At 40.0% G+C, this 15,163-nt stretch overlaps 3 protein-coding genes across 3 annotated transcripts in view; 2 read left to right on the top strand and 1 right to left on the bottom strand.

The window, feature by feature from the left end:
* Positions 1–15,163, top strand: part of tpp2 (tripeptidyl peptidase 2) — a 161,841-nt gene that overhangs the window by 55,833 nt on the left and 90,845 nt on the right. The window lies entirely within an intron of this gene.
* On the top strand, positions 216–5,653 carry cenpq (centromere protein Q). Its single transcript, XM_079555197.1, has 8 exons — positions 216–339; positions 410–458; positions 1,370–1,469; positions 1,546–1,614; positions 1,685–1,811; positions 2,763–2,882; positions 3,455–3,517; positions 5,388–5,653. Exons 1-8 carry the CDS (start codon positions 226–228, stop codon positions 5,550–5,552), a joined length of 807 nt encoding a protein of 268 aa, XP_079411323.1. The 5' UTR covers positions 216–225; the 3' UTR covers positions 5,553–5,653.
* Positions 5,756–8,484, bottom strand: LOC306962284 (prostaglandin D2 receptor 2). Its single transcript, XM_079555393.1, has 3 exons — positions 8,461–8,484; positions 7,270–7,404; positions 5,756–7,192 (listed from the first exon to the last, which is right to left on the bottom strand). Exons 2-3 carry the CDS (start codon positions 7,381–7,383, stop codon positions 6,239–6,241), a joined length of 1,068 nt encoding a protein of 355 aa, XP_079411519.1. The 5' UTR covers positions 7,384–7,404; positions 8,461–8,484; the 3' UTR covers positions 5,756–6,238.

The raw sequence follows: 15,163 nt of genomic DNA on the forward strand, positions 1-15,163 counted from the left end.
ACGTGGTAAGCGTTTGCCTTACAAGCAAAAACCAGGGGGAAAAACGTCTAAACTCGTGATGTCATTCCGACGCATGCGCAGTTGGTCGAATTGTTTCAAACAACAGCGCGAAATCCTAAACATCTAACATTACTTATCTATGATTTGAACCTAGAAACTAACGCTATTTAGAGTTTTTAAGCTCCGGAATAAAACTTTGTCCGGGTTGAGACAACTAACTCAAAGATGGGGCCACTGAGAGGATCTAATCGGGATTCAACGAAAGCACCAGACACTAAAGGAAAAAACAAAAAATTAACTGAAGTGCAAAAGCAAAAAAATGAAGTGAAGAAGCAGCAGGTGAGTTTCTTGAGGTGGTTTAGCTGATTAATTAACAGCGCTATGTTGTTGTAACGATTATTTGAGTTAGGGTTCTGTTGATGATCATAAACTTGGCAAGAAGGCTCAAAAGAGAAAAGGTAAGCTGACAAATATTTCTCCAGCCAAAATCGGTCCCCGTCGCCATTGCGGAGCGTACCCAGTGCCTTTTTATCAACACATGATTGATACCGCGCTGAATCAGTCGTATACTGATACTTTAAAGCAGAGGTCCTCAGACTTTTTTCTCTGGGGGCCACATTATTGTTCCTGACTTTGATGGGGGGCCGGACCGGGTTGGCTATAACATAGGATTGCATGACTCAGACCAAAATGCCTCTTTGTGAAGTAGAGATTACTCGCCTGGCACAGTCGTCCCCACGACTATATCCACAAGATCAACACTTGATTCAGGCACATATTTGTTTCACTGTAGTGGTTTGCAAAAATAGTAATCCAGTCTTCACACATTGTTTTAATTTCCATTTATTTGTATTTTCAAATAAAACATCATTATGTAATGTGACCAAAATAATAACTTCTTACTCTTGTATTGTGCTTTACAAGCCTGTGTCACAAGTTTCTCAAAGTATTGTAGTCATTATTCATTCTCTCCACACTCTGTGGTTAAGCTTCATTTACCACAGGGCTATAATGTGTTTATATTCTGATCTCTTATGTAAGTGCCCTCTGCTGGACACCTGTGGAATTATTTTTTATTTATTCAAATTGCCCCCTAGTGGCTGGAATGAGTAAACTGGTTATTTAGTTAAAATATCCTAACTCCGCACAGGAATGGGCTAGAGACTTACTTTTTTTTTTTGGCATACTCAGGGATTTGTGCTCTACAAGTCGGGGGCCGGATTAAATCACCTCGCGGGCCGGATTTGGCCCGCGGGCCGTAGTTTGAGGACCCCTGCTTTAAAGGCTAATGTCGGCACCTTCCGCAATGACGACGTCTCCTCTTTTAGACCGATACGATACACTTATTACAAGCTCTTGTTTTGCACAGCTGAGTCTCAGGCCCCAAATATCAAGGGACAGGAGAACTGGAAGCAGATGTCAGTGACCTCTTTAGCAGATTTGGAAAAAATGCTAGATCTTGCACTACTGTAAGTATTGATTGCTCTATTGCATCCTCTGATACTGAGAAGTTGATGTAAAATAAAGTGAGATATATTTATTTAGAGCAACCCTTGCTCGGAAGGGAGCCAACAAGAAGGATTTTCAGGAACATCTAAATGCCCTGAGAAAGAGGTGATTTCAATGAGTTACAGTTACAAGAGTTTTGTATGGTTAATGGGGCGGTGCCTACACTGTGTTTCAGATTTCTTGAACATTGTTCAACACTTAAAGTTCCTGGTTACAAACAAAAACTGGAAGCTGCAGCTCACCACCTGCTGGAGGAGACCAAGAAATTAGAAGCTGAGAAGCAAACGCTGAACTCCCTAGAAGTAAGTAGGGTAAGGGGTAAGGTATACATCTCCATAGGGAAATTTGTGCCTGTATTTGACCCTCCTTTGATGCCGCTGGGGCAGCCTGTAAGGAGCTGTGGGCGACTGCAGTGAAGCACCCGGGGACCCATCTCCAGATGTTGAGCTGGGCTAATGGTGAATCATCTGGCTGGAGAATAAAAAAAGGGATCAGTTTATGGAATTCTTTGGACATTGTTCAAAAATCATGTAACGCAATCACTCAATTCAATAAAATGTATAAAAAAAAATATTTTATTAAAATGTACTTGGAAAATACGAAGGCAACGATGTTTGACAAATTTGAAACAGTCATTGATTTAGATGTAAAGTAGTTTTGTACCTTGATATAGGCTAAAACAAATCAAAAACGGGTGAGCCGTCTGTTCAGAGCCAGCTCAGATTTTGGAAGAAAAAAAAAAGGGGCATGAAATTTATAAGACAATGTCTTTCTCATGCTCCTATTCAGCATTGAATACTTTGCTGTTGCTGTTGTTGTTATTATTATGTCTGTAATAACGGCATGGCTGAATATAAAATTTGAACTGAACTGAACAGAATATATCTATCATGCATGTTTTTAGTAGTAGAGGAAACCGACACAGACATGTGTCGCATCACCTGCTGCATGTTTGTAGCAGAATTATATGTGGAATAACTGCTTTGGGGTCTTGAAATGTGCTACGCATATATTTTTTTATTATAGATCCATAACAATATGCACATTCTGTTGCTGGTCAGGTGTAAATAAGATAATTGTCATCGTCATTGCTGTAAATGATAAGATTCATAGTTACATAGTTACATATTTTAAAATGAAGTGAAAAGTAAAGTCTGTAAAGTGAAAGAACAATTCACATGAGGAGGCAATGCGGCTCTTGTGATGTAGTTGTTGTTCTGAGGAAGCGGTTAAGGTGCGATGTCTCATTTCAGGAGAATCTGAGGGCTGTGGTGAGCACACTGGAGAAAAACGAACAGGAGACAAACGCTTTGGAGCACCAGTGCAGTGTCCTGAGAAACACACTGCAAGACCAAGAGGATGAATTTGAGGAGGTCCAAACCACCACTACATTACAGCATTCTTTTATATAGAGCTTTTCCTGATGCTCAAAGACACTTTCGAATTTTGTGCATTATTCAATGACTTCACACTCTGTGGTGGTAGGATACATTAGTAGCCACAGCTGCCCTAGGGTAGAGTGACTGAAGTGATGCTGTCAACCTGCGCTGCCCCCACCATCCATTCAATCACAGCATTCACTCATCCTGGCCTATTTTGCATCTTTAGCGGCAGCGGAAACAGGAGAGTGCATGCAATCTCCACACAGAAAGGCCCCGTTCAGTCCAAATCTCACTTCACGCTACGCAGGATGCACAGAAAGAGTCTTTGATCTGTTTTGCCACTAAAGATACTGTCTTAGGCTCTGAAGTAGTCATGGTGACCGTCATAAATTAATGCAAAAAAAATGCAAACAAATTATTTACTTGATTATGCTAGAGCTTTGGTTCCCCTTTTCTGCTAAATTCTTGAGAACAATGCAACAATTTTTTGCCCGTAGCAGCTTGTGGACTATGATGAAGCAACACATAACACATAACACAACCTGTTTTCTTTGGTATTTCAGAGACAGGAAGCAGTTGTCAAGCTCCCCCTGCTTTGGCCAGCTAAAGATGAAATTACTTTAGAGGTGAGTTAGGGATGTCCGGGTCTGATATTTTGACACTTCATGCTGGCCGACATGATCCGATGCAGTCTTTTTGTGTAATTATGTATTTGTATGATATATATTGGTAACATATTTTAATAATAATAATAATAATAATAATAATAATAATAATAATAATAATAATAATGCATCGGTTTTATATAGCGCTTTTCTGGACACTCAAAGACGCTTTACATTGCACTATTCGTTCACTCCATACTCGGTGGTGGTAAGCTACTATTGTAGCCACAGCTGCCCTGGGGTAGACTGACGGAAGCGAGGCAACCACTCTGCGCCATCGGCCCCTCCGACCACGGTCTCCCATCCAAGTACCGACCAGGCCCTTCCCTGCTTAGCTTCCAAGGTCTGACGGGATTGGGCACAGCAAAGGTGGTATGACCACCTTTGTAACAATAATAGCCTATTGCCCATCACAGTCTCTTAAAGGCCTATGCCTTGCCTTTCTATAAACATGCAAGAGGTTTTGCACTTGGCTTTGAATTTTAAATTAGAAGGTAATGTTGAGCATTTTACATTATAACAAAAACAGTTGGTTTCGCATTATATTAACGGGAGCTTGTTAAGTATTAATATGGTATTAATAAGCATTCGTGCTGCTTAGGGTTACAGGTTAGGATTACGGTTAGAGCTGGCCATGAATAAGCACAGTAGTTATAGCCTATTGCCACGGTCGTTGATAATAGTATAATGAGCAGCTCACTGTAAACTTAATCAGCATATTATTAATGACTTACTAGTATGGTAATTGATTGTATAGTATAGTAGGCAGTACCATTATTACTAATGCTTATTAATACCTTTATTATTACTTAATTATCAACCCTTAAAGTGACACCAAACAGCATAGCAGTAGATATTGTTTTTGCTTCCTGCTTCTTAAGGCCTAGTTCCCAGGTATAATGTGTTATGTTTAGGACCTGTAAAAGACATAAGCACTAGTAGGACCACCTGGCTAATTGTTATGCATACAGAACCAACCAGAGTGATCTCCTCACCACTGTCTGAGTTTCAGGCTCCTCTGTAAAAGCTCAATGACAGTACTGCAAAGGAACTTTTCTCTGTTTTTCTCTGTTTTTAGCAGCTGCTAAAGCTGCTAGAGGAGGTCTTTGTACCGTTAAACGTAGGGCTGGGCAATTAATCAATATTTTATCGAAATTGCAATCTGTTTTGGTCAATCTCAATAATCGTCAAGGGACTCTATATTTGACAGGTTTACAGCCAGAATCGACTACGTATTGACCATGTATTAATTTTATTATATAATCAATATTGTCATATGTCAAAATGAGACTGATGATAAATTGTGATAAAACATATACATTTTAGAAGACATACCCATTTTCAGACGTTAAATTCTGTTTTGGCACCATAGTTCTTTCTTTTACTAAAAAGTACAAATATCTTGGATTTACTGTAGATACGTCTTGGCTCACATTTGACGATGGTGGAGCTCTCTGCGTCATTATAAATGAAGTTAAGGCATGTCGTGATCTCGGTTATAAGACCTACACTGAGCTGTACAGATCTTGTGTTTGTCCTGTGTTGAATTATGGTGCTGGGGTTTGGGGTAACTGTAGACAAACTTCTTCCTCTAAATTGGACATGTAGTTTGTAAAAATGTCTTGACTTGGCGTTTTCTTTATGGAGGAACAGGAAGATCTATACATCCTCTGTTGAGTAACATCTACAACATTGTGAAAAACTATGAAACATGTTTATGTTTATTGTGGGTTTGAAGCCACGAAATTAACTCATCTGTTAGTCAATTATTGTAAAATAAACACAAGCCTACACAATCAATCTTTCATTGTTGTTTTCGATGTGTTTACAGGCTAAAATGAGAAAAGCAGTACCAGGCAGTGAGGCAGAGACTATGGCCAGAAAACTGGGAGAAATCCTTCAAAACTCTGAGAGCCTCCAGGACGCCCAGGAGCTGCTGTCGCTGGCGCACAGACACGTGGACAAGATGTTCAACCTGCTCCCGGAGGTAATCTGACCCTCAACCTGGACCATGATCTACAAAGACAATTTTTGGCTTTCTTCATATCACATTTGTTTTAAAAATGTCATATTTTCATGTATAAAAATGAAATCCATTCAAATTGAATATTGAATAATTTCTAATTTGACAAACATGTGACATTAAGTCATATTTTTTCTTGCTTCCTGCATTTTACTTGTTTAAGTGTCAGAATTATGCAAAACATAATTTTAATGCTGAAATGATATACAACATTTACAGTTGATGATACATTCATAGTTATTTACTTAATGGACATCCAGTGTTGAGTCTCTGTGGGTCTATGTTTCAGGATGTCCGTAATACTGTGATAATAATGTGATGTAAGCTGCTAAGAACATAAATGCAAGATAGTTCACGAAAATCTGATTGTGCCACTCGGTTGCACCATTTCTCTCGTGTTGCAACAGTAGCAAATGTTTTGGACTCGATCCAGTTTACGATGATGGCATCCTTCAAAACTCAATGAACAAAATATTTGCAAGGAGAGATCATTCGGACGTGTTTACCCGATTTAAAATGAGCTTTGTATTAAATGTATTGTGTACTGTTGCTAGTCCTCTAAAATGTTTCATATTATGTCCACTGTACATACAAAAGTTGGATTTAGCCAGCTCAGGCTCTCAACTCTGGTTGTCTGTTAAAAATAAAGTGTTTTATGTTCACATTTGGGAGTTCTTGAGTGACTTGCGTCGTATGGAGTCTGAGGAGTCGTCATTGAAGAGTTTCTCGATGGTGGAGACGAGTGAAGCTCTGACAGCTTTGCTCAGGCCTCGAGCAGCAAAAACATACAGGACAGGATTCAGGGCACACTTTATGTACACCAGGTACAAGGACACGTATGACCCGCGATAAGCCGCCAAGTACAGGGCAGTTCTGTTGGGATTGTCCTTTGCCAGTGCCCTCAGGAACCGACAGACAAAGTATGGTACCCAACAGGTGAGAAAGATGAGCATGGTGAAGAATAGAACATGGTACATGCGGGACATCCTGCGGGCCATGGAGGGGCTGGAGGGGCTGGAGGAAGTGGGTGTGGGGGGTAGCGCCTGGTGAATGGTCAGCAGCACTGCCAGGTTACTCCCCAAAAACATGAGCAGAGGAAAGATGAAGCCAGCGATGGTCTCTGTGAGAAAGAGAGCCATGTTAAACTTCCCACTCTCCAAACACTGGTTTTTCCCCTCCACATTTAGCACCAGGGCGCTGTGGAGATAAGGTGCAGACAGGACCACGGCCAGCAGCCACATGAGGGCACAAGCCAGAGGCACCGCCCAGGCGGGACGTCGGAGTCGTGCCCACACCGGTCTAAGCAGACACAGGCAGCGCTCTAAGGCCACTGCACAGAGCAGGAAGGCTGAGGCGTACAGGCCTAACCCTCTCAGGAACACCACCACGTGGCAGGACACTTGGCCAAAGGGCCAGCTGTTGCCATTGGCCAGGTATCCCAACATAAGCGGGGTCCGCAGCAGCAGCACCAGGTCTGACAGAGCCAGGTTCACGACATATACGCGGAAACTGCTGGCGGCGCGAGTCTCCTCTGTGCTGCCTCTGCGCCTCTGGTGACGCTTACTCCTGACGCCAAGCACCCAAACCACCAGCCCGTTCAGAGGAACACCCACCTAGAGGTCAACAGTTTACTTAAATTTGGTACTTAAACAATTATTATTACTCCTCCAAATCCTTGTAAATCACTTACCAGAAAGATGATAAGGGTTGCAGTGATCTGTACTCCTTTGATGGCCCCGTCCTGCCACGAGCTGGAGCTGTTCAAAGAGCTCATCTCTGTGGTCTGTGTGGTGTTCACCGCCATGAGAGCGGCTGCTGGTGTGAGCTGCATAAAACAGATCTTTATCTGAAAACTTGCACAAGAAACGTCTGTACATCTCTCATCTTTGCACATACATTGCAGTATAGGAGTTGCCTCACGAGGCTGCACTAAACATTAAGGCCTTAAAAAATATCTGAAAATAGTTATTTAAAAAAAAGTTATAATATGCAGGTGCTTTGTGCAACTTTTTTATGTAATTTTGGGGTAGGTAAACCTTAAAGGAGCTATCCTTGATTTTTAAATGTTCTGTTATTGGAATAGAATGTGTTTTGTCCTTTAGTATATGGTAAAAGCAGACATTTATCCAAAAAATACTGGTTTTAAAGCCTTTTAAACAGTCCTAAAAAGTCAGGCTAGTAGGTATATTTGACCCTGTTTCTTTGTACAATAAGTTATAGCTCCTTTAAAAATGACCTACATGTATATGTGTTTTTGTGATCAGGCCCAAAAAATATCACTTTGAAAACACTTTTTTTCCCCACAAAAAGTGGGGTTATTTTACAGCCAATTTTTTTGTCTGGCAAGTTTGAATCATGTAAAGATCAAATCTATAATCTCACATGAAAATAAAAATTTTAAGTTACCCACTGGCTCAACTTACTCCACTCTCACTTTATAGTAGACTTAAATCACAATCATAATCTGTCATTGAAAATATTGAGCCTTGAAACTGCCACATTTTAAATCTTTTTATTGACACTTTAAAAAATCAGTGCCAGTAATTTCTCTTGTGTTATACAAATCTCCTCCTTGTGATTCACGCTCTTGCATGCACACCTTTACTGTGATTCGGTTTAACTCTAAATCCACAAATGATTAACATGAAAGGAATTTGATTATTCCTACGCCTGCAGGTACACTGACTGAAAGCACATAGACCGGGCGTGTTGCTATGACTTTGGAAATCTTTTATCCAAACAGTGTACCAGCTCACTTTTTTACAGTTAACACATTTGTTTTAGAGAAAACGGATGAAATAAATGATCTATGTAGACGAGCAGTAAGTGGAATTTGTAATATTAAGACGAGGACAGTATTGTATTTGATTTAGGTGCTTACCTCTTGAGTGTCCGTGTGTGGCTGGAGAAATGCAGAAGGTGAATTAGAAAAGGGAGTGACAGCTTGAACACGCTGCCTCTCGCCTTCCTGTTTGTGATTGTAAGGTACTGCCTCTTTTTAAATACGTCTATAACAATTTACTGTGAAGTTTTTATAGAGCAGAGAAGTCTTTTTCCTACATTTAATCTGACAGCTCAAGTCTTGGATATCACTAATGTAACTATTGCCCAGGCTTCTCCTCCTTGTCTGTTTTATTGTTGTAAATAACCTAGAATCATATATTTTTTTTTATATGTGCCATGTTTTCTGGCCATAAATTTGCCCAGTGCTTTCTTTTTGATATTCTTGTATGTTTCTTTTTTTAAACTGTGTTCATGTACTATGCATGTGTGCACTCAAATGCTAATTCCCCTAAATCTGGGCTTGAACTTGCTCAGAACTGGACTGATTAGTTTAGCATTAACAGGAGGACATGGAATGACAATAAAACAAATGGGTAAAGGTTCCTTTTCTGTCGTCACAGCAGAGGGTTGTAGTTGCAGTAGCTTGAGTTTAACACTAGAGAGCAGTGCTGCACACTGCAGTACATAAAGAGGGAAACTTTCCTGTCAATTGCTTTGAGGCTCTCAGGACTATGTCATCTTATGCTTCACCACAGTGTTAATTTTGACAACATATTTTATTTTAGTTTTAGTCTTAGTCTTTTGACTAAAATGTAATTTAATTTTAGTCGAGATTTAGTCGACGAAAATTGCATGTCAATTTAGTCGACTAAATTTAAGACTAATTTAGTCGACTTTGCATTTATAATATTCATTATAATCATATTTAATCAAGGTCCTCGACTTCATGGAGCTGCTCCCACATGAAAAAAGCTCAGAGCTGATCCTTTGGCAGTGAATTTAGATGATCTGAGGCTCTTTCAGACGGTCAATAGAAGTTTGGATGATTTTAGTCTCTCCTTTTCATTTTTATTTAGTCTTATTTTAGTCGACTAAAATATCTGGACATTTTAGTCATAGTTTTAGTCTCATGAGAAACTTTTAATTTAGTTTTAGTCCAATTTTAGTCGTCAAAAATATCACTTTGACTAAAATTGAAACTAAATATTTTAGTTGACGAAATGAACACTGCTTCATCATGAGGAAAAGCGGTTAAGAAACAAAAATCATTCTGATAAAATTGCAATTCAATATGAACAAATCCTATAATGGCGTGTGTAATGTCAGTTGTGTGTTTTGTACATTGCTTTGTACAAGTTGTTTAACTGAAGCCATTCATCAGCAGAGTTAGAAGACACCTCCTGAAGACATGCCTGACCATCTCCTTTTCCTGCCCAAAGGTTCATTGTTTCAAACATGTTTTTAAGGCATAAGAAACATGGATAATTGGTTTTGTGCAACTGGGTTCTAAAAATTAAAATGGGTGTGTGTGTTATTCCCATAATCTAAATAGGTTTATTATCATTAATGGAATGGTTTGAGATGATGAATTATTTCTGACATGATTCCTGACTGATAAAGTCTTTGCACTCGAACCTGTTGTGGTATCGCTGCCAGTATATTGTATTTGAATCTGTTTGATGCACCCACGCTTCCTTTAGAGCTAATTTTAGTTGCAGAATTTTTGATCGGGGAAACCAGGCACATATGGTGCACAGTGAAAGGTGAAAGGGAGATTTACTGTGCAAACCTGAGTTTTTACCCATATTAATAATTTCTTGAATTTCAAAGTTTACACAACATGAGATTTTTTTTCCAAATTTTGTGCAAAATGACGTCTAAACTGATTTCTCTAGATTAAACGAGGACAAATGAATGACTGAAGTTGAACTGAACAATTCATTGGTGATTTGAGTGGAACTTTTCCACGTACTTGTGAGGTATGGGACTGTAGCGGCTCAAACCACTAACGTGACGACATTTACTGAAACTTTTCAGATCTGTCAGCTGTCAGCCAAGTCTGCTCCAGAAATGCCCACACCAATGAAAAGAAAGCATTGTCCTAATTATTAGCGGTTTGTTTCATTTTACTCATCAGTGAAGGTAAAACGAATGTTGATGTTGTGAGCGTGAAAAGTCACAATGCTACAGGATACTTAACACTAAGATTAACTTTACTTTTGAATAGCATTGTATTTGCACATTTATTTCTAACTTTATGTTAACTATCTTAAGAAAAGTCAACACATTTCAGTAGGTTCATTTTCACATTTTGACACTTTATTGATTTTGAAATTTGAAGACTTTTTTTTCTTTTCTATTGATTTGATGTTTTATAATGTGTTTTTGTTTTTTGATCCATTGACTTTAGCTTTTACTATTGAGTTTTTTTGGTTTGACTAGCCGCCATCCTTCTTAGTGGGATACGACTATTATTATTAAACATAACTTTTAAATTGTTTATTTTATTGCTTTTATGCCAAGTGTGTCAATCTATGTTTTCTATTATTTTATTAGAGACATGTTTTTTCTATTGTGGCACATTTCAATACAAACACAGCAATCCTCATCTAATCTCTTACCCACCGCCTGAACCGAGCACAGTTCGACTTGAACCAAATCTAAAAGCTTCTTGAAAAAAGCAACAAAAATATGACGCAAAAAGTGACGACAACGCGAGGATAAAGCTTGGATAAATATTGTTGGTCTTAGCTTTCAAATGAGGCGTTACACTGGCCTAAAGAATGTAACATTTTAGATTTGAGTAAAGGTGAACTGGAGAAAATGCGCTCGGTTAAGGCGGAGGGTAAGAGGTTAACCAGAGGGGTTGTACTCGGTCACATGTTCTCCAATACATGTTGAGTAGTTTTACCTCATGGTATTATTTCTGCAATTTATTTTAGCGTAACAGGGTTCTTGCTTGGTGAAGACGTGTGGTTACTCTTTCAAAGTACAATTTTAAGTGACAAAGCTTCATGTGACAAGAAATGATAAATTATACTAAGAATTATTTGTTTTATCTATTTTCAGGGTGTATTCTTTGGAAATAGTATCAGGATTTTGATATTATGTATGTTTAGTTTGTCAAATTACATCAACACTAAAACATTATACTGTACTCGACTCAAGTAGTTTATTATTTAGGTCACTAATTTTTACTCTTACTTGAGTAAAATGATTTAAAGAAACATTACTCTTACTTGAGCCTAAATATTCTGGCTGTACTGCATTTGACAAAACATAGTTTCCATTCCACTTGATTTATAATCACTGCAGATGATTAAGATTGACCATTTTAATTTGTTGATGACGCAACCTTTCTCACACTCTTTGTGTTCACCCAACTGTTTTATTTAAACTTAATCACTATCAGCACATTTTTCTATAAAGTGAAACTCAAGCGACACACGACAGGAGACAGTTTGCTTTTTCTTTATTGTGAATTTCCACTGAGTGTAGGGGGGGTCCCGTGTGCGTCTGCTCTGCTTCCCCCGCCTCCTCATGTTCTTTCAGCCTTTTTCCTCTAGATCATGTGATGTCAGCTCAGATCTGTTTCCTTTCTAAAGCCGTTCTCGGGAATGCGCCGCACACTTTTTGGGGACAGCGTTTTTTGGAGACGACCGGTGCGAAGATGGGATAGAGCGTGTCAAAGGCGGGGATGCACCTAGTCTTTCCAGAATCAGAGTACGACAATGACTAAGTTAACCACAGTCAAACAATACACACTCTGAGTCTATTGGCCAACCAAACCTCGATATTCTCGAGGTTTGAGGCGAGGGGTGAATTGACACTCATATGGTGAGAGGAGGTCTTTCTCAGAAGCCCCTCCGGTGCCACACCCCTGACTCGAACCCCAACAGAAAACAGAAAATTCAACTCATTTGTCGACTGCACACTCATCATAGGGTCCCTGAACAGGTGTCCTTGTGAGAAGGGGTCACTCTTATTTTAATGTGAGATGTGAAATGATCAAAACCGTTACACTGTGTCTTTGTTACTGCTGCCCCCAATACCGTCATATCAGTAAATCGTACGACTAGGGTTGCACAATAAACAGCAACATTAATTCACACAATATCCATAGTAACAAGACACAATACATTGTAAAAAACAAAAACAAAAAAAGCATGGTGGATGGAGAATTTTTTTTTACTCCTGATTGAATATAGCAAAAACATTATTGTCATTCTCCAGCTCTACTTAAAACCCAGAGATTTTTTGTTTATTAAATTTGCAATTTGCTTTATAAATGAGGCTAGTGGCTGAGTGCTGGAAGAGTATGATCAGTTAAAAGTGCTGGGTGGGAGAGGTCCTGAACATTGCGTTTGTCCAGGTCAACCTGCCACACCCAACCACAGCATCAACGGCATTCAAGTCCTCTCCAAAGAACTAGGCTTTAGTCCTTTCTTACAAGTTGTGCACAATATAATAATAAAAATAATACATTAGTCTTACAGGCCTAGAACTCGCTCTACAGTTATGTAAATATATTGACATTAGGCTTATGACATTATGGCACTCAAATCAGAATCAGAATAGTTTTTATTGCCATTGTTCGAGAACTGGTTCACAAACTAGGAATTTTTCTCGGTGCAGATGTGTAACATAAAACATATAACACAGAATTTAGATAAAAATAACCTATAAAACTTTAAACTATAAGGCTTTAGGGGGCATGCATAAAGAATATTAAAATAAATATGATAAGGTATGGTAAGATGACAACAATTGACATAGAACAACAGCGGGATTATATTTACAGATGTGTTGGTGTAAAAAGTAATAAAGTAATAAAGTGATAAAGTGATAGCGGTGGATCTCAGTGTGGACACACCACACAGTGCAGCAGGGCAGATTACATCCATGAGTCTGTAACTAAGCTATTGGGTCTTGTTTTTGTTCATGGGTCTGATGAGAGGAAAAAACTGTTCAAGTGGCGGGATTTATGGGTCTGGATGGACCGTAGCCTCCTGCCTGAGCGGAAAGGGGTGAATAGTCCGTGTCCAGGGTTAGCAGTGATCCGACCCACACGCCTCCGGGTCCTGGAGTTGAACAGGTCTTGCAGAGATGGAAGCTCACAGCCAGTCACCCTCTCAGCAACACGCACAATGCGCTGCAGGCGATGCTTGTCCCGGTCTGTAGCTCCGAGGTACCACACGGTGATGGAGGTGAGGATGGACTCGATAATGGCCGTGTAGAACTGCACCAGCATCTTGATCGGCAGCTTAAGTTTCTTCAGCTGCTGCAGGAAGAACATCCTCTGCTGGGCTTTCTTGATGAGCGAGCTGATGGTTGGCTCCCATGTGAGGTCCTGGGTGATGGTGGTGCCAGGAAATGGAAGGAGTCCACAATGGAGATGGGAGAGGGAGAGTCTGTCAGGGCGAGGGGTGATGGTGGGGCTGTGTCTTTCCTGAAGTCCATGATCATCTCCACTGTCTTCTGGGCGTTCAGCTCCAGGTTGTTGTGGCTGCACCAAGACGCCAGCCAGTCCACCTCTCTCCCGTACCCAGGCTCATCACCGTCCGAGATGAGCCCGATGAGGATGGTATCGTCCGCAAACTTGAGCAGTTTACGGACTGGTGACTGGAGGTGCAGCAGTTCGTGTACAGGGAGAAGAGCCAGGGGGAAAGTACACAGCCCTGAGGAGTTCCTGTGTTTGTAGTCCGAGTGACCGACACAATCTTCCCCAGCCGCACGTGCTGTCTCCGGTCCATCAGGAAGTCAGTGATCCATCTGCAGAGGGAGTCCGGCACGCTGAGCTGGTAGAGCTTGTCTCGTAGCAGTCCAGGGAGGACGGTGTTGAAGGCAGAGCTGAAGTCCATGAACAGGATCCTGGCGTAGGTTCCTGTGGAGTCCAGATGCTCCAAGATGAAGGGCCAGATTGACTGCGAAGTCCACAAACCTGTTGGCTCTGTAGGCAAACTGCAGCGGGTCCAATTAGCCAATATCAGAAAGCCTATATGAAGAATCAAATCAGTCTCATGATAACATTAGACTTGATATGACCAATTATTAAACAACGCCACGGTATGCATAATCTAAGCTGATGCATGGTTTTCTTTGTAAGAAATTCTATCATGGCATTTGTGTGGGGTTTGTTTGTTTGTTCACCCTGTGAGGATTTCTGATTTCCACTGGTTTCCCCAATGGACCTAAACATCCTGTTCTGTGTTTTTTTTTTTACTTTAGGTGTTGTATGAACCTAGTGGCAGTAGGGTTCACCGACTGATTCAAAGGATGATCCTGTCTCCTGTGTTCTTCGGCAAGACACTTTAAACAATGGGCAAGATAGTATGTACTGTTTACACTGGTGAGTGAATAGACAAAAAAAGTACTAGGAAAGTTATTTTTTGTTGTTGTCACATTTATTGAAAAAAATAAATATTTAACAATTTACTCACACTTTGTCACTTAAACATTATTACAATATAATTGAAGCCCTATTCTTTTCATCTCTAGATTATATCTCATAATTTGTCGATTTATGCATAATAATATGTAAAATCCGCCAAGTATCATGATGTCAGTTCTACAGCCTACTCCTTCATCACTTTGACGTTTGTGTAAAAAACCCGGCTGTGTTCAAACGGATGATATTTGGCCCTATCTGTGGGCTGCATTTACATATGAGATAAAAGCATCTTACTGCAAACTAGGTGCATGATTTCTTTTTCTCTACTCATTCAGTTATAAGGGATTTTTACATGAGTCATACACAGGACACGCTATATAAGAGCCGTGTGTTGCCTGGTTGCTGTTTA

This window comes from Gobius niger (genome assembly GCF_951799975.1).
Source record: "Gobius niger genome assembly, chromosome: 4".
Lineage (NCBI taxonomy): Eukaryota > Metazoa > Chordata > Actinopteri > Gobiiformes > Gobiidae > Gobius > Gobius niger.